Source organism: Mustela nivalis (assembly GCF_964662115.1).
Source record: "Mustela nivalis genome assembly, chromosome: X".
NCBI lineage: Eukaryota > Metazoa > Chordata > Mammalia > Carnivora > Mustelidae > Mustela > Mustela nivalis.
The window spans coordinates 74,433,920-74,457,071 of NC_139040.1; the positions used below are offsets into that span (position 1 = coordinate 74,433,920).

Consider the following 23,152-nt stretch of genomic DNA (forward strand, 5'->3'; position numbering starts at 1 on the left):
GTCTTGTTTGTCTCTGTAACATTAATCATCTCCTGATACACATTATGTTTCTCCCATTAGAATATAAGCTCCATGAACATAAAGTTTTGTATATTTTGTCTATCAATATATCTAAAACTGTGCCTGACACATAGTGGGAGCACAATACATGTTTGAATAAGCAAAGTACTTCATAACATTTACTTCATGGTACTATAATTTATCTTTTCACTTACCTTGTCCCCACTAAAATCTTATCTAAGAAATCTTTTTCCTCTCTTTTTTGATATTTAATTACCTAGCTAATGCCTAGCATGGAATGTATTGGATGAATGGTTGGGTGACCTGCCAGAGATGTTGTAGAGGGGTTTCAAACATTAGATGTGGTTGGCCTAAACCCATGCTACCCAGATATTAGATACACATGGCAATGGAACATTTGAAGCTTTTCTGAATTGAGATACATTTACAATAGCAAATGCAAAATTTTCAAAAGATTTTGAAACCTTGACATAGAAACATGTAAAATATCTCATCAGCAATATTTTCATTGAGTATATGTTTAAATAGCAATATTTTGATGTACTGGGTTTAATAAATTATATTCTTAAAATTAAGTTCACCTGTCTTACTTCTTTAATCACCAAGAGCAAAAGCTTCTGCACAGCAGAGGAAACAGTCAACAAAACAAAGAGGGAAACCATGGAATGGGAGAAGATATTCGCAAAGGACACTACAAACAAAGGGCTGATATCCAAGATCTATAAAGAACTCTGAAAACAACACACACAAAACAAATAATCATGTCAAAAAAGGGGCAGAAGACATGGACACTTCTCCAAAGAAGACATACAAATGGCTAACAGACACACACAAAAAAATGTTCATCATCACTAGCCATCAGGGAGATTCAAATCAAAACCACATTGAGATACCACCTGACAACAGTTAGAATGGCCAAAATTAACAAGACAGTAAACAACTTCTGCTGGAGAGAACGTGGAGAAAAGGGAGCCCTCTTACACTATTGGAGGGAATGCAAGTCGGTGCAGCCACTTTGGAGAACAGTGTGGAAATGCCTTAAGAATGTAAACATAGAGGGGAGGAGTCAAGATGGCGGAGAAGTAGCAAGCTGAGACTGCTTCAGCTAGCCGGAGATCAGCTAGATAACTTATCTAAAGATTGCAAACACCTGAAGATCCATCGGCAGATCGAAGAGAAGAAGAACAGCAATTCTGGAAACAGAAAAACAACCACTTTCTGAAAGAAGATCAACAAGAAATCCAGCCGAGACCAAGTTCACCTACCAAGGAGTGCGGTTTCAACACCAAGGAGAGCAGCGGAATTCCAGAGGAGGAGAAAGCCAATCACGGAACTCATGGCTTTTTTCCTGTGATTTTTTTTAGTCTTGCAGTTAATTTAGTTTTTTCTTTTTCATTTTTTTTTCTTTCTTTTTCTTCTCGCCTTCGGATAAATTTTTTTTTTTTTTTTAACTGTTACCTTTTTCTTTTTTAACGATTTTTTACTAGTTTATCTAATATATATATTTTTTCTTTTTTACATTTTTCTCAGGTGTTTTCTTTTTTAAAAAAAAATTTTTTTCTTTTCTTTTCCTTTTTTTTCTTTTCTTTTTCTTTTTTTTCTTTCTTTCTTTTTGAACCTCTTTTTATCCCCTTTCTCCCCACTCACGATTTTGGATCTCTTCCAATTTGGTTAAAGCATATTTTCCTGGGGTTGTTGCCACCCTTTTAGTATTTTACTTGCCCCTTCATTTATTCTTATCTGGCCAAAATGACAAGACGTAAAAATTCAACGCAAAAAAAAGAACAAGAGGCAGTACCGAAGGCTAGGGACCTAATCAATACAGACATTGGTAATATGTCAGATCTAGAGTTCAGAATGACAATTCTCAAGGTTCTAGCCGGGCTCGAAAAACGCATGGAAGATATTACAGAAACCCTCTCGAGAGATATAAAAGCCCTTTCTGGAGAAATAAAAGAACTAAAATCTAACCAAGTTGAAATCAAAAAAGCTATTAATGAGGTGCAATCAAAAATGGAGGCTCTAACTGCTAGGATAAATGAGGCAGAAGAAAGAATTAGTGATATAGAAGACCAAATGACAGAGAATAAAGAAGCTGAGCAAAAGAGTGACAAACAGCTACTGGACCACGAGGGGAGAATTCGAGAATTAAGTGACACCATAAGACAAAACAACATTAGAATAATTGGGATTCCAGAAGAAGAAGAAAGAGAGAGGGGAGCAGAAGGTATACTGGAGAGAATTATTGGGGAGAATTTCCCCAATATGGCAAAGGGAACGAGCATCAAAATTCAGGAGGTTCAGAGAACGCCCCTCAAAATCAATAAGAATAGGCCCACACCCCGTCACCTAATAGTAAAATTTACAAGTCTCAGTGACAAAGAGAAAATCCTGAAAGCAGCCCGGGAAAAGAAGTCTGTAACATACAATGGTAAAAATATTAGATTGGCAGCTGACTTATCCACAGAGACCTGGCAGGCCAGAAAGAGCTGGCATGATATTTTTAGAGCACTAAACGAGAAAAACATGCAGCCCAGAATACTATATCCAGCTAGGCTATCATTGAAAATAGAAGGAGAGATTAAAAGCTTCCAGGACAAACAACAACTGAAAGAATTTGCAAATACCAAACCAGCTCTACAGGAAATATTGAAAGGGGTCCTCTAAGCAAAGAGAGAGCCTACAAGTGGTAGATCAGAAAGGAACAGAGACCATATACAATAACAGTCACCTTACAGGCAATACAATGGCACTAAATTCATATCTCTCAATAGTTACCCTGAATGTGAATGGGCTAAATGCCCCTGTCAAAAGACACAGGGTATCAGAATGGATAAAAAAACAAAACCCATCTATATGTTGCCTCCAAGAAACTAATTTTAAGCCCGAAGACACCTCCAGATTTAAAGTGAGGGGGTGAAAAAGAATTTACCATGCTAATGGACATCAGAAGAAAGCAGGAGTGGCAATCCTTATATCAGATCAATTAGATTTTAAGCCAAAGACTATAATAAGAGATGAGGAAGGACACTATATCATACTCAAAGGGTGTGTCCAACAAGAAGATTTAACAATTTTAAATATCTATGCCCCCAACGTGGGAGCAGCCAACTATATAAACCAATTAATAACAAAATCAAAGAAACACATCAACAATAATACAATAATAGTGGGGGACTTTAACACTCCCCTCACTGATATGGACAGGTCATCCAAGCAAAAGATCAGCAAGGAAATAAAGGCCTTAAACGACACACTGGACCAGATGGACATCACAGATATATTCAGAACATTTCATCCCAAAGCAACAGAATACACATTCTTCTCTAGTGCACATGGAACATTCTCCAGAATAGATCACATCCTCGGTCCTAAATCAGGACTCAACCGGTATCAAAAGATTAGGATCATTCCCTGCATATTTTCAGACCACAATGCTCTAAAGCTAGAACTCAACCACAAAAGGAAGTTTGGAAAGAACCCAAATACATGGAGACTAAACTGTATCCTTCTAAAGAATGAATGGGTCAACCGGGAAATTAAAGAAGAATTGAAAAAAATCATGGAAACAAATGATAATGAAAATACAACGGTTCAAAATCTGTGGGACACAATAAAGGCAGTCCTGAGAGGAAAATATATAGCGGTACAAGCCTTTCTCAAGAAACAAGAAAGGTCTCAGGTACACAACCTAACCCTACACCTAAAGGAGCTGGAGAAAGAACAAGAAAGAAACCCTAAGCCCAGCAGGAGAAGAGAAATCATAAAGATCAGAGCAGAAATCAATGAAATAGAAACCAAAAAAACAATAGAACAAATCAACGAAACTAGGAGCTGGTTCTTTGAAAGAATTAATAAAATTGATAAACCCCTGGCCCGACTTATCAAAAAGAAAAGAGAAATGACCCAAATAAATAAAATCATGAATGAAAGAGGAGAGATCACAACTAACACCAAAGAAATACAAACTATTATAAGAACATACTATGAGCAACTCTACGGCAATAAATTTGACAATCTGGAAGAAATGGATGCATTCCTAGAAACATATAAACTACCACAACTGAACCAGGAAGAAATAGAAAGCCTGAACAGACCCATAACCAGTAAGGAGATTGAAACCATCATTAAAAATCTCCAAACAAACAAAAGACCAGGGCCAGATGGCTTCCCGGGGGAATTCTACCAAACATTTAAAGAAGAACTAATTCCTATTCTCCTGAAACTGTTCCAAAAAATAGAAATGGAAGGTAAACTTCCAAACTCATTTTATGAGGCCAGCATCACCTTGATCCCAAAACCAGACAAGGATCCCACCAAAAAAGAGAGCTATAGACCGATATCCTTGATGAACACAGATGCGAAAATACTCAACAAAATACTAGCCAATAGGATTCAACAGTACATTAAAAAGATTATTCACCACGACCAAGTGGGATTTATTCCAGGGCTGCAAGGTTGGTTCAACATCCGCAAATCAGTCAATGTGATACAACACATCAATAAAAGAAAGAACAAGAACCATATGATACTTTCAATAGATGCTGAAAAAGCATTTGACAAAGTACAGCATCCCTTCCTGATCAAAACTCTTCAAAGTGTAGGGATAGAGGGCACATACCTCAATATCATCAAAGCCATCTATGAAAAACCCACCACAAATATCATTCTCAATGGAGAAAAACTGAAAGCTTTTCCACTAAGGTCAGGAACACGGCAGGGATGTTCATTATCACCATTGCTATTCAACATAGTACTAGAGGTCCTAGCCTCAGCAATCAGACAACAAAAGGAAATTAAAGGCATCCAAATCGGCAAAGAAGAAGTCAAATTATCACTCTTCGCAGATGATATGATACTATATGTGGAAAACCCAAAAGACTCCACTCCAAAACTGCTAGAACTTATACAGGAATTCAGTAAAGTGTCAGGATATAAAATCAATGCACAGAAATCAGTTGCATTTCTCTACACCAACAGCAAGACAGAAGAAAGAGATATTAAGGAGTCAATCCCATTTACAATTGCATCCAAAACCATAAGATACCTAGGAATAAACCTAACCAAAGAGACACAGAATCTATACTCAGAAAACTATAAAGTACTCATGAAAGAAATTGAGGAAGACACAAAGAAATGGAAAAATATTCCATGCTCCTGGATTGGAAGAATAAATATTGTGAAAATGTCTATGCTACCTAAAGCAATCTACACATTTAATGCAATTCCTATCAAAGTACCATCCATCTTTTTCAAAGAAATGGAACAAATAATGCTAAAATTTATATGGAACCAGAAAAGACCTCGAATAGCCAAAGGGATATTGAAAAAGAAAGCCAACGTTGGTGGCATCACAATTCTGGACTTCAAGCTCTATTACAAAGCTGTCATCATCAAGACAGCATGGTACTGGCACAAAAACAGACACATAGATCAATGGAACAGAATAGAGAGCCCAGAAATAGACCCTCAAATCTATGGTCAACTCATCTCCGACAAAGCGGGAAAGAATGTCCAATGGAAAAAAGACAGCCTCTTCAATAAATGGTGCTGGGAAAATTGGACAGCCACATGCAGAAAAATGAAATTGGACCATTTCCTTACACTACACACAAAAATAGACTCAAAATGGATGAAGGACCTCAATGTGCGAAAGGAATCCATCAAAATCCTTGAGGAGAACACAGGCAGCAACCTCTTCGACCTCTGCCGCAGCAACATCTTCCTAGGAACAACGCAAAAGGCAAGGGAAGCAAGGGAAAAAATGAACTATTGGGATTTCATCAAGATCAAAAGCTTTTGCACAGCAAAGGAAACAGTTAACAAAATCAAAAGACAACTGACAGAATGGGAGAAGATATTTGCAAACGACATATCAGATAAAGGACTAGTGTCCAGAATCTATAAAGAACTTAGCAAACTCAACACCCAAAGAACAAATAATCCAATCAACAAATGGGCAGAGGACATGAACAGACATTTCTGCAAAGAAGACATCCAGATGGCCAACAGACACATGAAAAAGTGCTCCATATCACTCGGCATCAGGGAAATACAAATCAAAACCACAATGAGATATCACCTCACACCAGTCAGAATGGCTAAAATCAACAAGTCAGGAAATGACAGATGCTGGCGAGGATGTGGAGAAAGGGGAACCCTCCTACACTGTTGGTGGGAATGCAAGCTGGTGCAGCCACTCTGGAAAACAGCATGGAGGTTCCTCAGAATGTTGAAAATAGAACTGCCCTATGACCCAGCAATTGCACTATTGGGTATTTACCCTAAAGATACAAATGTAGTGATCCAAAGGGGCACATGCACCCGAATGTTTATAGCAGCAATGTCCACAATAGCCAAACTATGGAAAGAACCTAGATGTCCATCCACAGATGAATGGATCAAGAAGATGTGGTATATATACACAATGGAATACTATGCAGCCATCAAAAGAAATGAAATCTTGCCATTTGCGACAACATGGATGGAACTAGAGCGTATCATGCTTAGCGAAATAAGTCAAGCAGAGAAAGACAACTATCATATGATCTCCCTGATATGAGGAAGTGGTGATGCAACAGGGAGGCTTAAGTGGGTAGGAGAAGAATCAATGAAACAAGATGGGATTGGGAGGGAGACAAACCATAAGTGACTCTTAATCTCACAAAACAAACTGAGGGTTGCTGGGGGGAGGGGGTTTGGGAGAAGGGGGTGGGATTATGGACATTGGGGAGGGTATGTGCTTTGGTGAGTGCTGTGAAGTGTGTAAACCTGGTGATTCACAGACCTGTACCCCTGGGGATAAAAATATATGTTTATAAAAAATAAAAAGTTAAAAAAATATATATATATATAAAACTAAAAAAAAAAAAAAAAAAAGAATGTAAACATAGAGCTTCCATATGATCCTGCAATTGTAGTACTGAGTATTTACCCCAAAGATACAGATGTATTGAAAAGAAGGGCCATCTGTACCCCAATGTTCATAGCAGTGATGGCCACAGTCACCAAACTGTGGAAAGAACCAAGTTGACCTCCAACGGATGAATGGATAAAGAAGATATGGTCCATATATACTATGGACTATTATGTCTCCATCGGAAAAGATCAATATGCAACTTTTTAGCAACATGGATAGGACTGGAAGAGATTATGCTGAGTAACATAAGTCAAGCAGAGAGAGTCAATTTTCATATGTTTTCTCTTATTTGTGGAGCATAAGGAATAACATGGAGGACATGGGGAGATGGAAAGGAGAGGACAGTTGGAGGAAATTGGAGGGGGAGATGAAGCATGTGAGACTGTGGACTCTGAGAAACTAACTAAGGGTTTTGGAGGGGAGGGGGTGGGAGGTTGGTTGAACTTGGTGGCGGGTATTATGGAGGGCACGTAATGCATGGAGTACTGGGTGTGGTGCATAAACAATGAATTCTGGAACACTGACAAGAAATTGAATAAATAAATAAAAATTATAAAAAAGAAAATCTTAAATTACATATGTGACTAGAATTATATTTGCATTTAGTAGAACTACCCTAGATATTTTGACAACCTCCATGTTTAAACTTTGATATTTACAAGCTTGTGAGGTTAGGTGTTGAGGGTGCTGTGTAGGTGGGCCCATGTAATTAACACAGAAGATGATTGATTCTCTCTAATCACTGCTCCTGAGGGATTGGTGACAGTAGGACCAAATAAGTACCAGGACAAGTAAGCGCTATGATTTATTACTCGACCTCATCTTTCTCATTCTGCCTTCTCTTGCCCCATAGTCCTCAGAGCTGCTATCAAAAAGCCAGACTGAATGGTTAGAATTTTTTCACCTCCTTTCTTAGTTTCATGCTCATCCTGTCAGTGAGAACAATAAACAGTTTAAATGATCCAAAGGTGAGCTACAAATTCAAAAAGGAAAATATAGTCACCTTGCATCACCTATACCCAGTAGACTTTCGACTTTGGAAAGTCTCTTTCTTCCTGTAATTTTAGTGATGCAGCCAATTCACCTGTCAGAGCTCTGTGCTGAGTTATCCAAATATAGGAAAGTAGAAGACACATCATCTGCCCTTTAAGGTGATTATAATGAAGTTGGGAAACAAAATTTATGTGTGTGGAAAGTTAAATAAGAACACAAAATAGTCGTCCAAGAAATTCTGGGCAGAGTGTGATTAAGGGCCAAATAAATGACCCAGGGAGTTAATGCTTTAGGAATTCAAATCAGTGTCAACCCCAAGGGTCAAGAAAAGTAGAGAAAACTTCCTCACGGAGGTAGTACCTAAGCTGGGGCTTAGGTACTACCTAAGTACCTAAGGTACTTAAGGTATTTAGGTACTTAAGGTACTTAGGATGATCTGTGTGCTGTTACAAAATCCTAGATTTCCAGAGGTTAAATGGCCCTTAGAGACATAGTGTACTCCCCATTATGTAGATAAGGAAATTGAGACCCAGAGAGAAAAGTCTCATAATGAGTAAGGAAAAAGTTGGGATTAAAACCAAGATTTCTTAGTTCCCAATCTACTACTCTCTCCTTCAGGTGCTAAGGAAGAATGGTGTTCTAGGTCCAAAAAAGGCCCAGAAGCCTTAACACTTACTTCTCAATATGCCCCCCTCCCAACACACACACACACACACACACACACACACACACACAAAACACATACACAAACCCCCCCCCACACACACCATCACATATACATATACACATCCTCAAACCTTATATGGGATCTCTTCCTGTTTGTTTGTTTTTTTTTCCAAGACCAGTTTAACTTAGCAGGTGATACAGATAACACTGAATTCAAATTCCAGGTCAAACACCAATTCCTTTTTATTTAATTAGAAATGGGCCATGTGTTGATGAATGGCCTCTCTGATGTAACCTGCCATTTCAAAAGCTTTAAGGTTGAGAGGCCCTCCTTCTGTTCCTTTTTGTCCCATCACCACAAGGTATACAGACTCAATCTGAACTACAGTCACTGCCTGGCTGCCCCGACTCTGGCCTTTGGTGCGGAGGTCCATGGTGTTGTTGCCCTCAGTGTAAAGGTTGTCCCGAATCAACAAGCATTTGGTCCCTGCAAGGGTGATTCCCTGAAGAAACAACTTCTCTCTCCCCTCTCTCGCCAGCAAGATCTGAATTTCTTCCTGGGTTAGTTGAAACAAGTTGCCTTCGGAGTAAGAAGCTAACAACCAGGGTGGAGAATTGGTGATAATTGCTGCATCACAGCACATCCCAGTTTGTAGGAAGAGGGTAATGCAGTCTTGCCAGACCTCTTCACTGATATCCCCTATGCACTGCATGATTCAAGTAAGCTGTCTCTAAATGATGAATAATGTGCTTTCTAGTAATTTGGTCTGAAAAGAAGTTTTTTAGCAGTTGGCTTAAGATGACTGATAAGCTGAGACTGAAATAGCCTAAAAATAGTCTGTTTCTGATGGCCAATCCCCAGAAGCAAAGTGGAGGAGGTCTTGGTGGCTTGTATGGCCCAGCTGTCCTCTGCTGTGATTTATCAAGCTACCTCTTGAGCATGAGTGAGGTCACAAAGGCTCTGTGACTTTTTAGTCATCATCCACCACATCATGGGTGACTTTTGGTAGCAGCTTTCTGAGGCTGTACCTCTAGCTATTGAGATAGACAGTGGAGCAAAGTATACCTACTTCCATAGGATACTATAGGAAGAACACCAACCCCCAACAGTGGAAAAGCTCTCAAAGTAGAATATAGGTGGGCAATATAGGGCAATATATAAGTGGACAATATAGTTGGAAGTTTGTTTATAAAACAGGACATATTTGCTGCAGTAACTAGCATTTCAGATGTTGGCTAATCTTGCTGAGGCCTGAGCTCTAGGTACAAAGTCAAAAACCCCACAGACACAGATCTTTTTGGGAAAACCACAATAGCTTCTTCATGGTTTCCCTGCCTCCAGATTCCTTCCCTCTAGTTTATCTTCTGGCCCACACCAGTTGTGAGTCTAGAGTTATTCATTCTTATCTAGCCATTCAGCAAGTATTTATCAAGCATTCATTATGTGCCAAGTGTTAGGGTCCATAATCAAAGGAGTGAGACTGATACAAAGCGAAGGTCAAGCAAAGCTTTCATCAAGAATCAAACTGACCAGTCAGGGCCGTCTCTTGCAAAGATGCAACCCCTCCCAGCCTCACAGACTAACTTTTATAGAGGTAGTTTAGCTGGGCTATACACAGGTGGCCAATGAGATTGCAATACAAAGAGAAAACTGCACAGTCATACAGAGGTCTGCCACACAGAGAAAAAACTGCTAGGTAACACTCGGGTGGCCAATTGAATTTCAATTTACTCTAGTAGATATATGCATGCCCCACTGATTGGATGTCTTCACCTGGCCTGACCCGCCCTTGTATCTAGGCTTTGCAAGTAAGTTCTTTGGGAGGGATGGAGTCAATCTAAGTTCACTGCATAAACACAAAATTACTCCCTCTGGCTAACCAGGCCCTTATACCAAGTACTCTTCTAAGCACTGGGACACAGCAGCAAACAGAGAAAAACCTCATGGAAGTGACATCAGAATGGGGGAGAAAAACAAATAATTTGAGGCCCATACTTTTCCCCCATATTTCCCCTTTTTAACCCCAGGCTTTCTTTACTCTAGTGGGGGTCCTATTTGACTTCTGATTCTTCTGAAACCTTTGGCAAGCTACTGCCTGTCCCTTAATTTCCTCTGAAATGACATCAACTTGCTTTAAGAAGGAAGTGTTAGGGGAAATGGATAAATTTAATGGTAGATAAAATCTTGGGTAGCTTTGAAAATTTATTTCTGCAACAAGTATTTATTAAGTATCTACTGTATGCCAAGTCTTTTCTAGACTTTGGAGATCTAGCAGTGAACAAAAGTTCCTGCCTCACAATTTGACAAAAAATAAGTGACATTTATAATATATTGGGCTTTCCAACACCCAGACATTATTTTTTCCATCACAAGGCTGATTCAGAGAATACCACTGAATGGCTGCATCTGTCCACACCTCATTTGAGAGATGGTCTGGTCGGCCCTTCATCTGTCATGACAAAAATTATGAGGTTACTGCAATCGTCCAGGACTTAACTAGGCTAATGATAATAGACTAGTAGAAGAGGGGAATAAGAAGAGAATATGCTTTTCAGAAAGTATTCTACTGTGACTTGTCCAAGTTCTCACAGCTAGGAAGCTTTTCAGAAGCCCCTTGCCAGAATGGGTTTGTTCGTCCTATCTCGGTAGGGTGTCATCACTGTTAACATTAGACTTTAGTGGAATTATATAGGTGCCCAGAACACTTACAGCATTAAAGTTTGTGAGAAGAGAGACAGTACTGGAGTATGGGACTTATCTCCCAGGCCAAACCTGTAGCCCAAACCAGAAAACCATCAGCTTTCCATCACAAAGGGCATTTGCCAACAAGCAAGATGGCGAGAGGCCACAGTCAAAGTATCACAATAGAAACCTCCTGGAGGGTCACATGACGAGAGTTTGTGCTGGGGCAGAGAGGGTAGTGGGGGTGGCAGAGTTGAGCAAGTAGAAGCTGGAGTCTGGAGGCAGTGGTAGTAGTGGCTGCGGTGACAGCCCAAGTAGTACTGAGGACTTCAGGTGGTGGGAACATGGACCATGTCATGGTGCCCAAGGTAAGGAGGAGAGCTAGGAGAGGCTGGGAGCCTCCAGCTCTCTTCAGGTGTCCAACGGAGAGCCCAGGCACACCCTTTCAGACCTTTTCTGGGAGCTCTTTGATGCTGTCTTCCCGCGCTGGGATCCGCATCGTTCTCCGTGAGTCACACCCCCTTTCAACCAAATTGTACTTTTCTCAGGGCCGCCTTCTGGCTGCCATGCGTTGGAGAGGTGGTCTGCGCCAACTGTACCCTCACACAATGCAGGGTGTGTGCCTGCCAGGTCTCTCCCTTCCCTGTCCCTCAGACTCCAGTTCCTTCTGGCACCCCAGCAGTCACCTCACACTCCAGCCTCTTAATACACACTGGCCACTCTTGTAACCCTTTTCTCAAATATCCCACAAGCTATCGCATCCTAGAGTTACTTCCTATATCCTGCATTTTCCTACCCTCCTCTTGACTCCCTCTGCCCTTAACCTGCCATGATGGCTGCCCAGACCAGCACCACTGCCCCTGATTCAGTGCGGTTTTAGGTATGGGGGCTACTGCATCTCTCCAGCCCAAGCTGGGCTATGTGCAAAAGAAGGAGGTGTAGCACAGTAGACCTGGCCCTGCTCAGCCAGGAGGAAAAATCCAAAAGGTGGCACCACCAGATCAGTTGGCGCCTGCTTACAGCATTTCCCAGTTAGAACCGCTTCTACTTTTTTTTTTTTTTTTTTTTTTTTTTTTAGATCCTACTTCTTCCCTCCACATTGCTAGGCTCTTTTTATTCCAAATCCATCTACTTCCTGTCCGCTTTCTTTCTGCCATCTGAGACTGAGGATCAAGAAGAGTTCACACAAGTAGTCTCTGCTGATTTTTTTTTTTCTTTCAATCATAATGAACGGACCCAGGCTAATTGCAGTCCACATAGAATTCCAGTATGTTTTAATTGAAAAAAAAAAGGGGGGGTTTGAACCCAGAACACTTGAATTAGAATGCTGGTGCCCCCAGCTACCAGCTGATGGCTTCGGACAAATTATTTTACTTCTCTAAGTATTTCTTTCTTACTGTATTAAATGGGGATAATTAAATTTTCTCTGTTCACTCCACAGGATGGTTATGAGGACTAAATAAAAAGCCATGTGTGAAAACTTTTTGTAACTAGAAAAATGTTCTACCTACGTGTTAACTTAAGATTATGATGCTACCTGTTGGGCATATCAGGAAATATAATCTTCAAACCTCTCCTTTATTGACTCCTTCTTTGGGTTCTTTCTCTGTTGAAGATCATAACATCCTTTGTAGTATACAGCCTTACCTTATATTGGGTCCTTTCTTCTGCAGGTCATGTCATCTGCCCCAGGTTTTCTGTCATGATATAGAAAGGTGGCATCATCAGAGCAAATCATCTGCTACCCAGACTCCCTATTCTCCCAACCCACTTGACCCTGGGCCACCCTACTTTCCTAGCCCCAGATTACTACTTTTTGTACCTGGGTGGTTCAGTCGGTTTCAGCATGGGAGTCTTGATTTCAGCTCTGGCTCCTGTTGTGATCCCAGGGTCCTGGGGACAAGACCTGCCTCAGGCTCCATGCTCAGCAGGCAGTCTGTTTGAGATTCCCTTGCTCCCTCTCCCTTTGGTCCTCCCCCTTGTGCCTATGGGCTCTTTCTCTCTCTCCAAAATGAATAAATAAATTTTAAAAAGAATTACTCCCTTTTTATTATTTATCAGAGAGAGCAGGGAGGCAGAACTGACCTTTTGCTTGAGTATTAAAATATTAAAATCCTCATGTTGGGAGATTAAAGCTATAAACTGGGCTAGCTATATGGTAAAGTAGAAAATGCCATTATCCTACTTATATATAGATAATAATAGCAGCTAATACATTGAATATTTAACTATGTGGCAGACACTGTGCTAAGTGCTTTACATGAAACTGGTCTTCAGTCCTTACATCAACCTATATGGGAGGTACTATTATTATTCCCATGTTACAGATGAGGAAATAGATGTATAGAGGTGAAGTGTGTTGTGTAATAGAGATAGGAGTACTCAGTTTCAGACTGTTATAGAGATGTGGTTAATGCTCAAGAAAACTTTAATTGGCATCATGCCCAGACTCCATTTGTATTGCATGGATGATGGCATGGTTACTTTTGTAATATAAATAAAAACTCCACATGAAGACTTAGTTCCTCTAATAAAATTGGCATTTCATTTTGTGTCTGGCAGAGCTGAGTGCCTACAAGTTGTATGCTGCCACAAGTCTGTTTTTTCTCCTATTATGAGTTTCTGGGAAGGATTAGGGTTGCACTGATGGCTAGGGATTAAGGTGGCCTCTCTCGGTAACTCTCTGTATCCACAAAAGGAAACGATTGTCTTGTCCATCTCAGGACAAAGAGATAACCATGAGCTTGTCAGTCATTAGTTCTGTATGTCAAGTGTAGAAGTAACTTTTATTTTGGGTTTTGTCTTTTTCTTCTCTTGGAAAGACTTTTTAAACAACAATTGAGGTACAACATACATAGAGAAAAGTTTATGTCTACATAATGTAATCTGTTATAAATTATTAATATAAATGCATACTCCATGAATGTTTGCAAATTGCATGCAATCGTGTCACCCTCACCCAGATCAAGAAACAGATTACTCTTCTACTCAGTACCCCTCCCAAGGGTAACCATTATCTTGACTTCTAATAGAATAGTTTTGCCCTTTTTTGGGTACTGAATATATGTGAATTCATATAGTATATACCCTTGTATCTGGCTTCTTTTGCTCACCATTATGTGTGAAAGATTCATCCGTATTATTCCTTGTATTTACTGATCATTCCCATTGCTGTATTTTGTTTGTTAACATGCCACGTGTGATTTCATCCATTCTTTTGTTGATGGGAATTTCTAGTTCTGGCTATTACAACTAGAACTTATTTTTGGTGGATATGCATAAACAATTTTGTTGGCATATATACAGGAATGGAATTTCTGGATCACAGGTTATGCATATATTTACCTAGAGTAGAAACTACCAATTTTGCACTATCACCACTTATGTATGAGAGAGGAATTATCTTTGTTAAGTTATAAACTTAGGGTTTAACAAAGTACCTCAGGGCCAAGCCACAAGTTTAGCGACTCTCTTGTCCAAATCAGGATTTGTCCTTTTTACTTCTGTGTCAGCACCTAGAATTTTATTTATTTATTTATTTATTTATTTATTTATTTGACAGGCAGATACCACAAGCAGGCAGAGAGGCAGGCAGAGAGAGAGAGGGAAGCAGGCTCCCGGCTGAGCAGAGAACCTGATGTGGGACTTGATCCCAGGACCCCGAGATCTTGACCTGAGCCGAAGGCAGCGGCTTAACCCACTGAGCCACCCAGGCGCCTCAGCACCTAGAATTCTTAATTACCTTTCCTTCCCACAATGGAACCTTATTGATTAGGATTTTTTCAGTTAATATTTACTGTTTCATTTGGCTTAGAGATGTACTGTAGTGGTTAAGAGTGTATGTTAGAGCCAGACTGAATGCAAATCTCAACTCTACTTCTTAACCTTTTTATCTTGGCATATGTATACATTCTCTGTGCCTCAGTTTCTTTTCTGTAAAATGATGGTAATAATAATAGTACCTATCTCACTGGGTAGTTATAGGGATGAAATGAGTTAATATTTATAGAAGTGCTTAGAACAGTGCATGGCACATTATTGGTGCTTAATTTAGCTACCAATTACTATCATCACCATCATTAATTGTTATTTACAAAGTGCAACATTGGGAGTTGTTAAGCATACATACATAGCTCTCTTAGTTACAGCAACTGACTGCCTTCTAAGATAATCAAATGAGTAGTTGAGATATTAAGCATAATATCCACAAATGAAAGTAAGAACTTTCACGAGTGGGGCAAATGAAATAATATCAGAGATTAGAGGAAAATAAGGTGTTGTTTCAGATGAGTGTGAGAGGTATGAAATGAAGAAAGTTTTATGGAAGAGTGGCATTTAGACTGAATCCAAATAATAGGATTTTACTCCTCAGAGATTGGGGAGGTGAGAGGGACCAAGGGAACTGTAAGACCATAAACTCAATGTGGTAACTCATTAGGGCAAGGGGGTGAGAGGAATAGAGAGCTATTGTAGATTGTAGAGGCTTGAATGTTACACAGAGAATTTGAACTTAGTTCTAAGTTAACCCTTGAACAACATGGGTTTGAACTACATGGATCAACTTACATTCATTTTTTTCTCCTAAATGTACAGTACTATAAAAGTATCTTATCTTCCCTCTGATATTTTAAATAATATTTTATTAATTTAATTATTTTTTAAATAGTTTAGGTAATAAAATATTATTTTAAATAATATTTTATTAATTCATTGTAACAATAGAGTATATAATACACAGAGCATAAAAATATGTGTTGATCAACTGTTTATATTATTGGTAAGGCTTCCAATAGTAGTTAAGTTGTGGGGGAGTCAAAAGTTTTATGTGGATTTTCAACTGTGTGCGTTTTGGTGCCCCTAATCCCCAGTGTTGTTCAAGGGTCAACAGTATAAGTAGCAAAGAGTTTTGGTGCCCCTAATCCCCAGTGTTGTTCAAGGGTCAACAGTATAAGTAGCAAAGAGTTGCTAAAGCTTGGTAAGTCTAGAAACTTGAATATAAAAGTTAGAAAGAAACTTTTAAATGTTCTTAATAAGGAATGGGAATGCACTTTTTTTTCCAGCATGATGTAAGTGTTCTGAAATTATATATTGTGGTGATGGTTATACAAACTCTGTAAATTTACTAAAAATTAGAGAATTTTACACAAATGATTTTTATGGTAAGTTCAATAAAGCTGCTAACAAATAAATACAGAAAGCGGTAAAAAATAAGATGGTCTAGTGATAATCCAAACCTCTCATGTCACAAATATGGAAGCTGAGGCTCAAATAGCTGAATTTTCTTGTTCAAGATCAACCATACAGCTAGTGGCAAAGTAGCATTGTCTTTTTGTTGTTTAGTATATGTAGCAGGTTCAGACTATGATAAATTGTGTGAAATTGCCATCGGAACAACAGCAAAAATAATTGGAGTACCGGCTGGGTATAGAATGCCATTCTGGATAATAATAATAATAGCAATAATAATAATAATAATAATAATAACGCTTTATAGTACTCTACTGTTTACAAAGTGCTTTTCAAGCCACCATACCTGCTCTCAAGATTATGATTCACATGAAACTTTCCTAAAACCAGATAATTTTTGGCTTGAGTGCCAGGAAACTAATAACCAAATTTAATATTCAATTATATTAACTATATTTGCCCTTGTAGTTAGTATAATAACTTCCTACTCCACTTCATGACTTTGATTTTCTGTTCTAATAACCTAATTTTAGATCTGGGTGGCATTAAAAAAATTTTGTTTTGTTTTGTTTTGATTTTACTGTAAACCACTTCAAATTCATTTAGGATATAAGCAGGGTCAAACTGAATCAAGATAAAACTGGGTAAAGTGTTTTTTCCTTATCAAGTAAATGTGATTTTATTTATACATATATATGTATATTTTAAATCTTTATTTAAATTTTAGTTACTATACAGTACAATATCAGGAGAGTATTCACTAATTCATCACTTACATACAACAGCAGTGCTCATCACAAGTGCTCTCTTTAATACCCATCACCCATTTAGCTCTTTCTCCACCCATGTTTCTTCATCAGATCTCAGTTTGTTCTCTACCATTAAAGGTCTCTTATGGTTTGATTCATTCTCTCCTTTTTTCCCACCTTCATATATGTTCATTTGTTTTCTTTCTAAAATTCTGTATATGGGTGAAATCATATGGTACTTATATTTCTCTGACTTATTTTGCTTAGCATAATACAATCTACCTCTATCCACATTGTTACAAATGGCAAGATTCATTCTTTTTGATGGCTGAAAAATTACATAAAAATTATCCATCTAGAGAGGAGTCAAGATGGCGGAGAAGTAGCAGGCTGAGACTACTTCAGCTAGCCGGATATCAGGTAGATAGCTTATCTAAAGATTGCAAACACCTGAAAATCCATCGGCAGATCGAAGAGAAGAAGAACAGCAATTCTGGAAACAGAAAAACAACCACTTTCTGAAAGGTAGGACCGGCGGAGAAGTGAATCCAAAGCTATGGGAAGATATACCGCGGGGGGAGGGGCCGGATCCCGGCAAGCGGCGGAGCAACCGTGAACAAAATCAGGACTTTTAAAAGTCTGTTCCACTGAGGGACATGGCTCCAGAGGCTAAACTGGGGCTAAGCCCACACGGGGTCAGCGTGGCCTCAGGTCCCGCAGGGTCACAGAAGGATCGGAAGTGTCTGAGTGTCGCAGAGCTTGCGGGTATTGGAACGGGAAAGCTGGCTACAGAGACAAAGCCGAAGGTAAGCTCACAGCTCGGGGTGACCTTGAACCAGTCGCAGGCTTGGTGAGCTCGGAGCGCGGCCGGAGGTCAGGCAGACGGGAGTAACTGGGCGCTGTTCTCTGAGGGCGCACTGAGGAGTGCGGCCCTGGGCTCTCGGCTCCTCCGGGCCGGAGACCAGGAGGCCGCCATTTGTATTCCCGTCCTCCCCAACTCTACCGAAAGCACTCAGGGAACAAAAGCTCCTGAAAGCAAACCCAAGCGGATTACTCACCCCGGCCCCGGGTAAGGGCGGTGTAATTCCGCCTGGGGCAGACACTTGAGAAGCACTACAACAGGCCCCTCCCCCAGAAGATCAACAAGAAATCCAGCCAAGACCAAGTTCACCTACCAAGGAGTGCAGTTTCAATACCAAAGAGAGCAGCAGAATTGTAGAGGAGGAGAAAGCAAAGCACGAAACTCAAGGCTTTTACCCTGTGATTTTTTTTAGTCTTGCAGTTAATTTAATTCTTTTCTTTTTCATTTTTTGTTTTTTTATTCTCGCCTTCAGGTAAAAAAAAATTTTTTAACTGTTACCTTTTTCTTTTTTAGCAATTTTTTACTAGTTTATCTAATATATATATTTTTTCTTTTTTATATTTTTCTTAGGTGTTTTCTTTTTTTTTTAAATTCTTTTCTTTTTTATTTTCTTTTTTCTTTTTTTTTCTTTATTCCTTTTTTGAACCTCTTTTTATCCCCTTTCTCCCCCCTCACAATTTGGGATCTCTTCTAATTTGGCTAAAGCATATTTTCCTGGGGTTGTTGCCACCCTTTTAGTATTTTAATTGCCCCTTCATATACTCTTATCTGGACAAAATGACAAGACGGAAAAATTCAACACAAAAAAAAGAACAAGAGGCAGTACCGAATGCTAGGGACCTAATCAATACAGACATTGGTAATATGTCAGATCTAGAGTTCAGAATGACAATTCTCAAGGTTCTAGCCGGGCTCGAAAAACGCATGGAAGATATTAGAGAAACCCTCTCGAGAGATATAAAAGCCCTTTCTGGAGAAATAAAAGAACTAAAATCTAACCAAGTTGAAATCAAAAAAGCTATTAATGAGATGCAATAAAAAATGGAGGCTCTCACTGCTAGGATAAATGAGGCAGAAGAAAGAATTAGTGATATAGAAGACCAAATGACAGAGAATAAAGAAGCTGAGCAAAAGAGGGACAAACAGCTACTGGACCACGAGGGGAGAATTCGAGAGATAAGTGACATCATAAGACGAACAACATTAGAATAACTGGGATTATAGAAGAAGAAGAAAGAGAGAGGGGAGCAGAAGGTATACTGGAGAGAATAATTGGGGAGAATTTCCCCAATATGGCAAAGGGAACGAGCATCAAAATTCAGGAGGTTCAGAGAACGCCCCTCAAAATCAATAAGAATAGGCCCACACCCCGTCACCTAATAGTAAAATTTACAAGTCTCAGTGACAAAGAGAAAATCCTGAAAGGAGCCCGGGAAAAGAAGTCTGTAACATACAATGGTAAAAGTATTAGATTGGCAGCTGACTTATCCACAGAGACCTGGCAGGCCAGAAAAGGCTGGCATGATATTTTCAGAGCACTAAATGAGAAAAACATGCAGCCCAGAATACTATATCCAGCTAGGCTATCATTGAAAATAGAAGGAGAGATTAAAAGCTTGCAGGACAAACAACAACTGAAAGAATTTGCAAACACCAAACCAGCTCTACAGGAAATATTGAAAGGGGTACTCTAAGCAAAGAGAGAGCCTACAAGTGGTAGATCAGAAAGGAACAGAGACCATATACAGTAACAGTCACCTTACAGGCAATACAATGGCACTAAATTCATATCTCTCAATAGTTACCCTGAATGTTAATGGGCTAAATGCCCCTGTCAAAGGACACAGGCTATCAGAATGGATAAAAAAACAAAACCCATCTATATGTTGCCTCCAAGAAACTAATTTTAAGCCCAAAGACACCTCCAGATTTAAAGTGAGGGGGTGGAAAAGAATTTACCATGCTAATGGACATCAGAAGAAAGCAAGAGTGGCAATCCTTATATCAGATCAATTAGATTTTAAGCCAAAGACTATAATAAGAGATGAGGAAGGACACTATATCATACTCAAAGGGTGTGTCCAACAAGAAGATTTAACAATTTTAAATATCTATGCCCCCAACGTGGGAGCAGCCAAATATAAACCAATTAAAAACAAAATCAAAGAAACACATAAACAATAATACAATAATAGTAGGGGACTTTAACACTCCCCTCACTGAAATGGACAGGTCATCCAAGCAAAAGATCAGCAAGGAAATAAAGGCCTTAAACCACACACTGGACCAGATGGACATCACAGATATATTCAGAACATTTCATCCCAAAGCAACAGAATACACATTCTTCTCTAGTGCACATGGAACATTTTCCAGAAGAGATCACATCCTCGGTCCTAAATCAGGACTCAACCGGTATCAAAAGATTGGGATCATTCCCTGTATATTTTCAGACCACAATGCTCTAAAGCTAGAACTCAACCACAAAAGGAAATTTAGAAAGAGCCCAAATACATGGAGACTAAACAGCATCCTTCTAAAGAATGAATGGGTCAACCGGGAAATTAAAGAAGAATTGAAAAAAATCATGGAAACAAATGATAATGAAAATACAACGGTTCAAAATCAGTGGGACACAACAAAGGCAGTCCTGAGAGGAAAATATATAGTGGTACAAGCCTTTCTCAAGAAACAAGAAAGGTCTCAGGTACACAACCTAACCCTACACCTAAAGGAGCTAGAGAAAGAACAAGAAAGAAACTCTAAGCCCAGCATGAGAAGAGAAATCATAAAGATCAGAGCAGAAATCAATGAAATAGAAACCAAAAAAACAATAGAACAAATCAACGAAAGTAGGAGCTGGTTCTTTGAAAGAATTAATAAAATTGATAAACCCCTGTTTCGACTTATCAAAAAGAAAAGAGAATGGACCCAAATAAAATCATGGATGAAAGAGGAGAGATCACAACTAACACCAAAGAAATACAAACTATTATAAGAACATACTATGAGCAACTCTACGGCAATAAATTTGACAATCTGGAAGAAATGGATGCATTCCTAGAAACATATAAACTGCCACAACTGAACCAGGAAGAAATAGAAAGCCTAAACAGACCCATAACCAGTAAGGAGATTGAAACCGTCATTAAAAATCTCCAAACAAACAAAAGCCCAGGGCCAGACGGCTTCCCCGGGGAATTCTACCAAAGATTTAAAGAAGAACTAATTCCTATTCTCCTGAAACTGTTCCAAAAAATAGAAATGGAAGGAAAACTTCCAAACTCATTTTATGAGGCCAGCATCACCTTGATCCCAAAACCGGACAAGGATCCCACCAAAAAAGAGAGCTATAGACCGATATCCTTGATGAACACAGATGCGAAATACTCAACAAAATACTAGCCAATAAGATTAAACAGTACATTAAAATGATTATTCACCACGACCAAGTGGGATTTATTCCAGGGCTGCAAGGTTGGTTCAATATCCGCAAATCAGTCAATGTAATACAACACATCAATAAAAGAAAGAATAAGAACCATATGATACTCTCAATAGATCCTGAAAAAGCATTTGACAAAGTACAGCATCCCTTCCTGATCAAAACTCTTCAAAGTGTAGGGATAGAGGGCACATACCTCAATATCATCAAAGCCATCTATGAAAAACCCACCGCAAATATCATTCTCAATGGAGAAAAACTGAAAGCTTTTCCGCTAAGGTCAGGAACACGGCAGGGTTGTCCACTATCACCACTGCTATTCAACATAGTACTAGACGTCCTAGCCTCAGCAATCAGACAACAAAAGGAAATTAAAGGCATCCAAATCAGCAAAGAAGAAGTCAAATTATCACTCTTCGCAGATGATATGATATTATATGTGGAAAACCCAAAAGACTCCACTCCAAAACTGCTAGAACTTATACAGGAATTCAGGAAAGTGTCAGGATATAAAATCAATGCACAGAAATCAGTTGCATTTCTCTACACCAACAGCAAGACAGAAGAAAGGGAAATTAAGGAGTCAATCCCATTTACAATTGCACCCAAAACCATAAGATACCTAGGAATAAACCTAACCAAAGAGACACAGAATCTATACTCAGAAAACTATAAAGTACTCATGAAAGAAATTGAGGAAGACACAAAGAAATGGAAAAATGTTCCATGCTCCTGGATTGGAAGAATAAATATTGTGAAAATGTCTATGCTACCTAAAGCAATCTACACATTTAATGCAATTCCTATCAAAGTACCATCCATCTTTTTCAAAGAAATGGAACAAATAATTCTAAAATTTATATGGAACCAGAAAAGACCTCGAATAGCCAAAGGGATATTGAAAAAGAAAGCCAACGTTGGTGGCATCACAATTCCAGAATTGAAGCTCTATTACAAAGCTGTCATCATCCAGACAGCATGGTACTGGCACAAAAACAGACACATAGATCAATGGAACAGAATAGAGAGCCCAGAAATAGACCCTCAACTCTATGGTCAACTAATCTTCAACAAAGCAGGAAAGAATGTCCAATGGAAAAAAGACAGCCTCTTCAATAAATGGTGCTGGGAAAATTGGACAGCCACATGCAGAAAAATGAAATTGGACCATTTCCTTACACCACACACCAAAATAGACTCAAAATGTATGAAGGACCTCAATGTGCGAAAGGAATCCATCAAAATCCTTGAGGAGAACACAGGCAGCAACCTCTTCGACCTCAGCCGCAGCAACATCTTCCTAGGAACAACGCCAAAGGCAAGGGAAGCAAGGGCAAAAATGAACTATTGGGATTTCATCAAGATCAAAAGCTTTTGCACAGCAAAGGAAACAGTTAACAAAATCAAAAGACAACTGACAGAATGGGAGAAGATATTTGCAAACGACATATCAGATAAAGGACTAGGGTCCAGAATCTATAAAGAACTTAGCAAACTCAACACCCAAAGAACAAATAATCCAATCAAGAAATGGGCAGAGGACATGAACAGACATTTCTGCAAAGAAGACATCCAGATGGCCAACAGACACATGAAAAAGTGCTCCATATCACTCGGCATCAGGGAA

The 23,152-nt window shown here is 39.2% G+C and overlaps 1 protein-coding gene across 1 annotated transcript; it reads right to left on the reverse strand.

The window, feature by feature from the left end:
* Positions 1-8,850: 8,850 nt before the first annotated feature.
* Positions 8,851-9,312, reverse strand: LOC309855910 (profilin-2-like; the record flags this gene model as incomplete). Its single annotated transcript, XM_082716521.1, has 1 exon — positions 8,851-9,312. One exon carries the CDS (start codon positions 9,310-9,312, stop codon positions 8,851-8,853), a length of 462 nt encoding a protein of 153 aa, XP_082572647.1.
* Between the last annotated feature and the right edge of the window lie 13,840 nt (positions 9,313-23,152).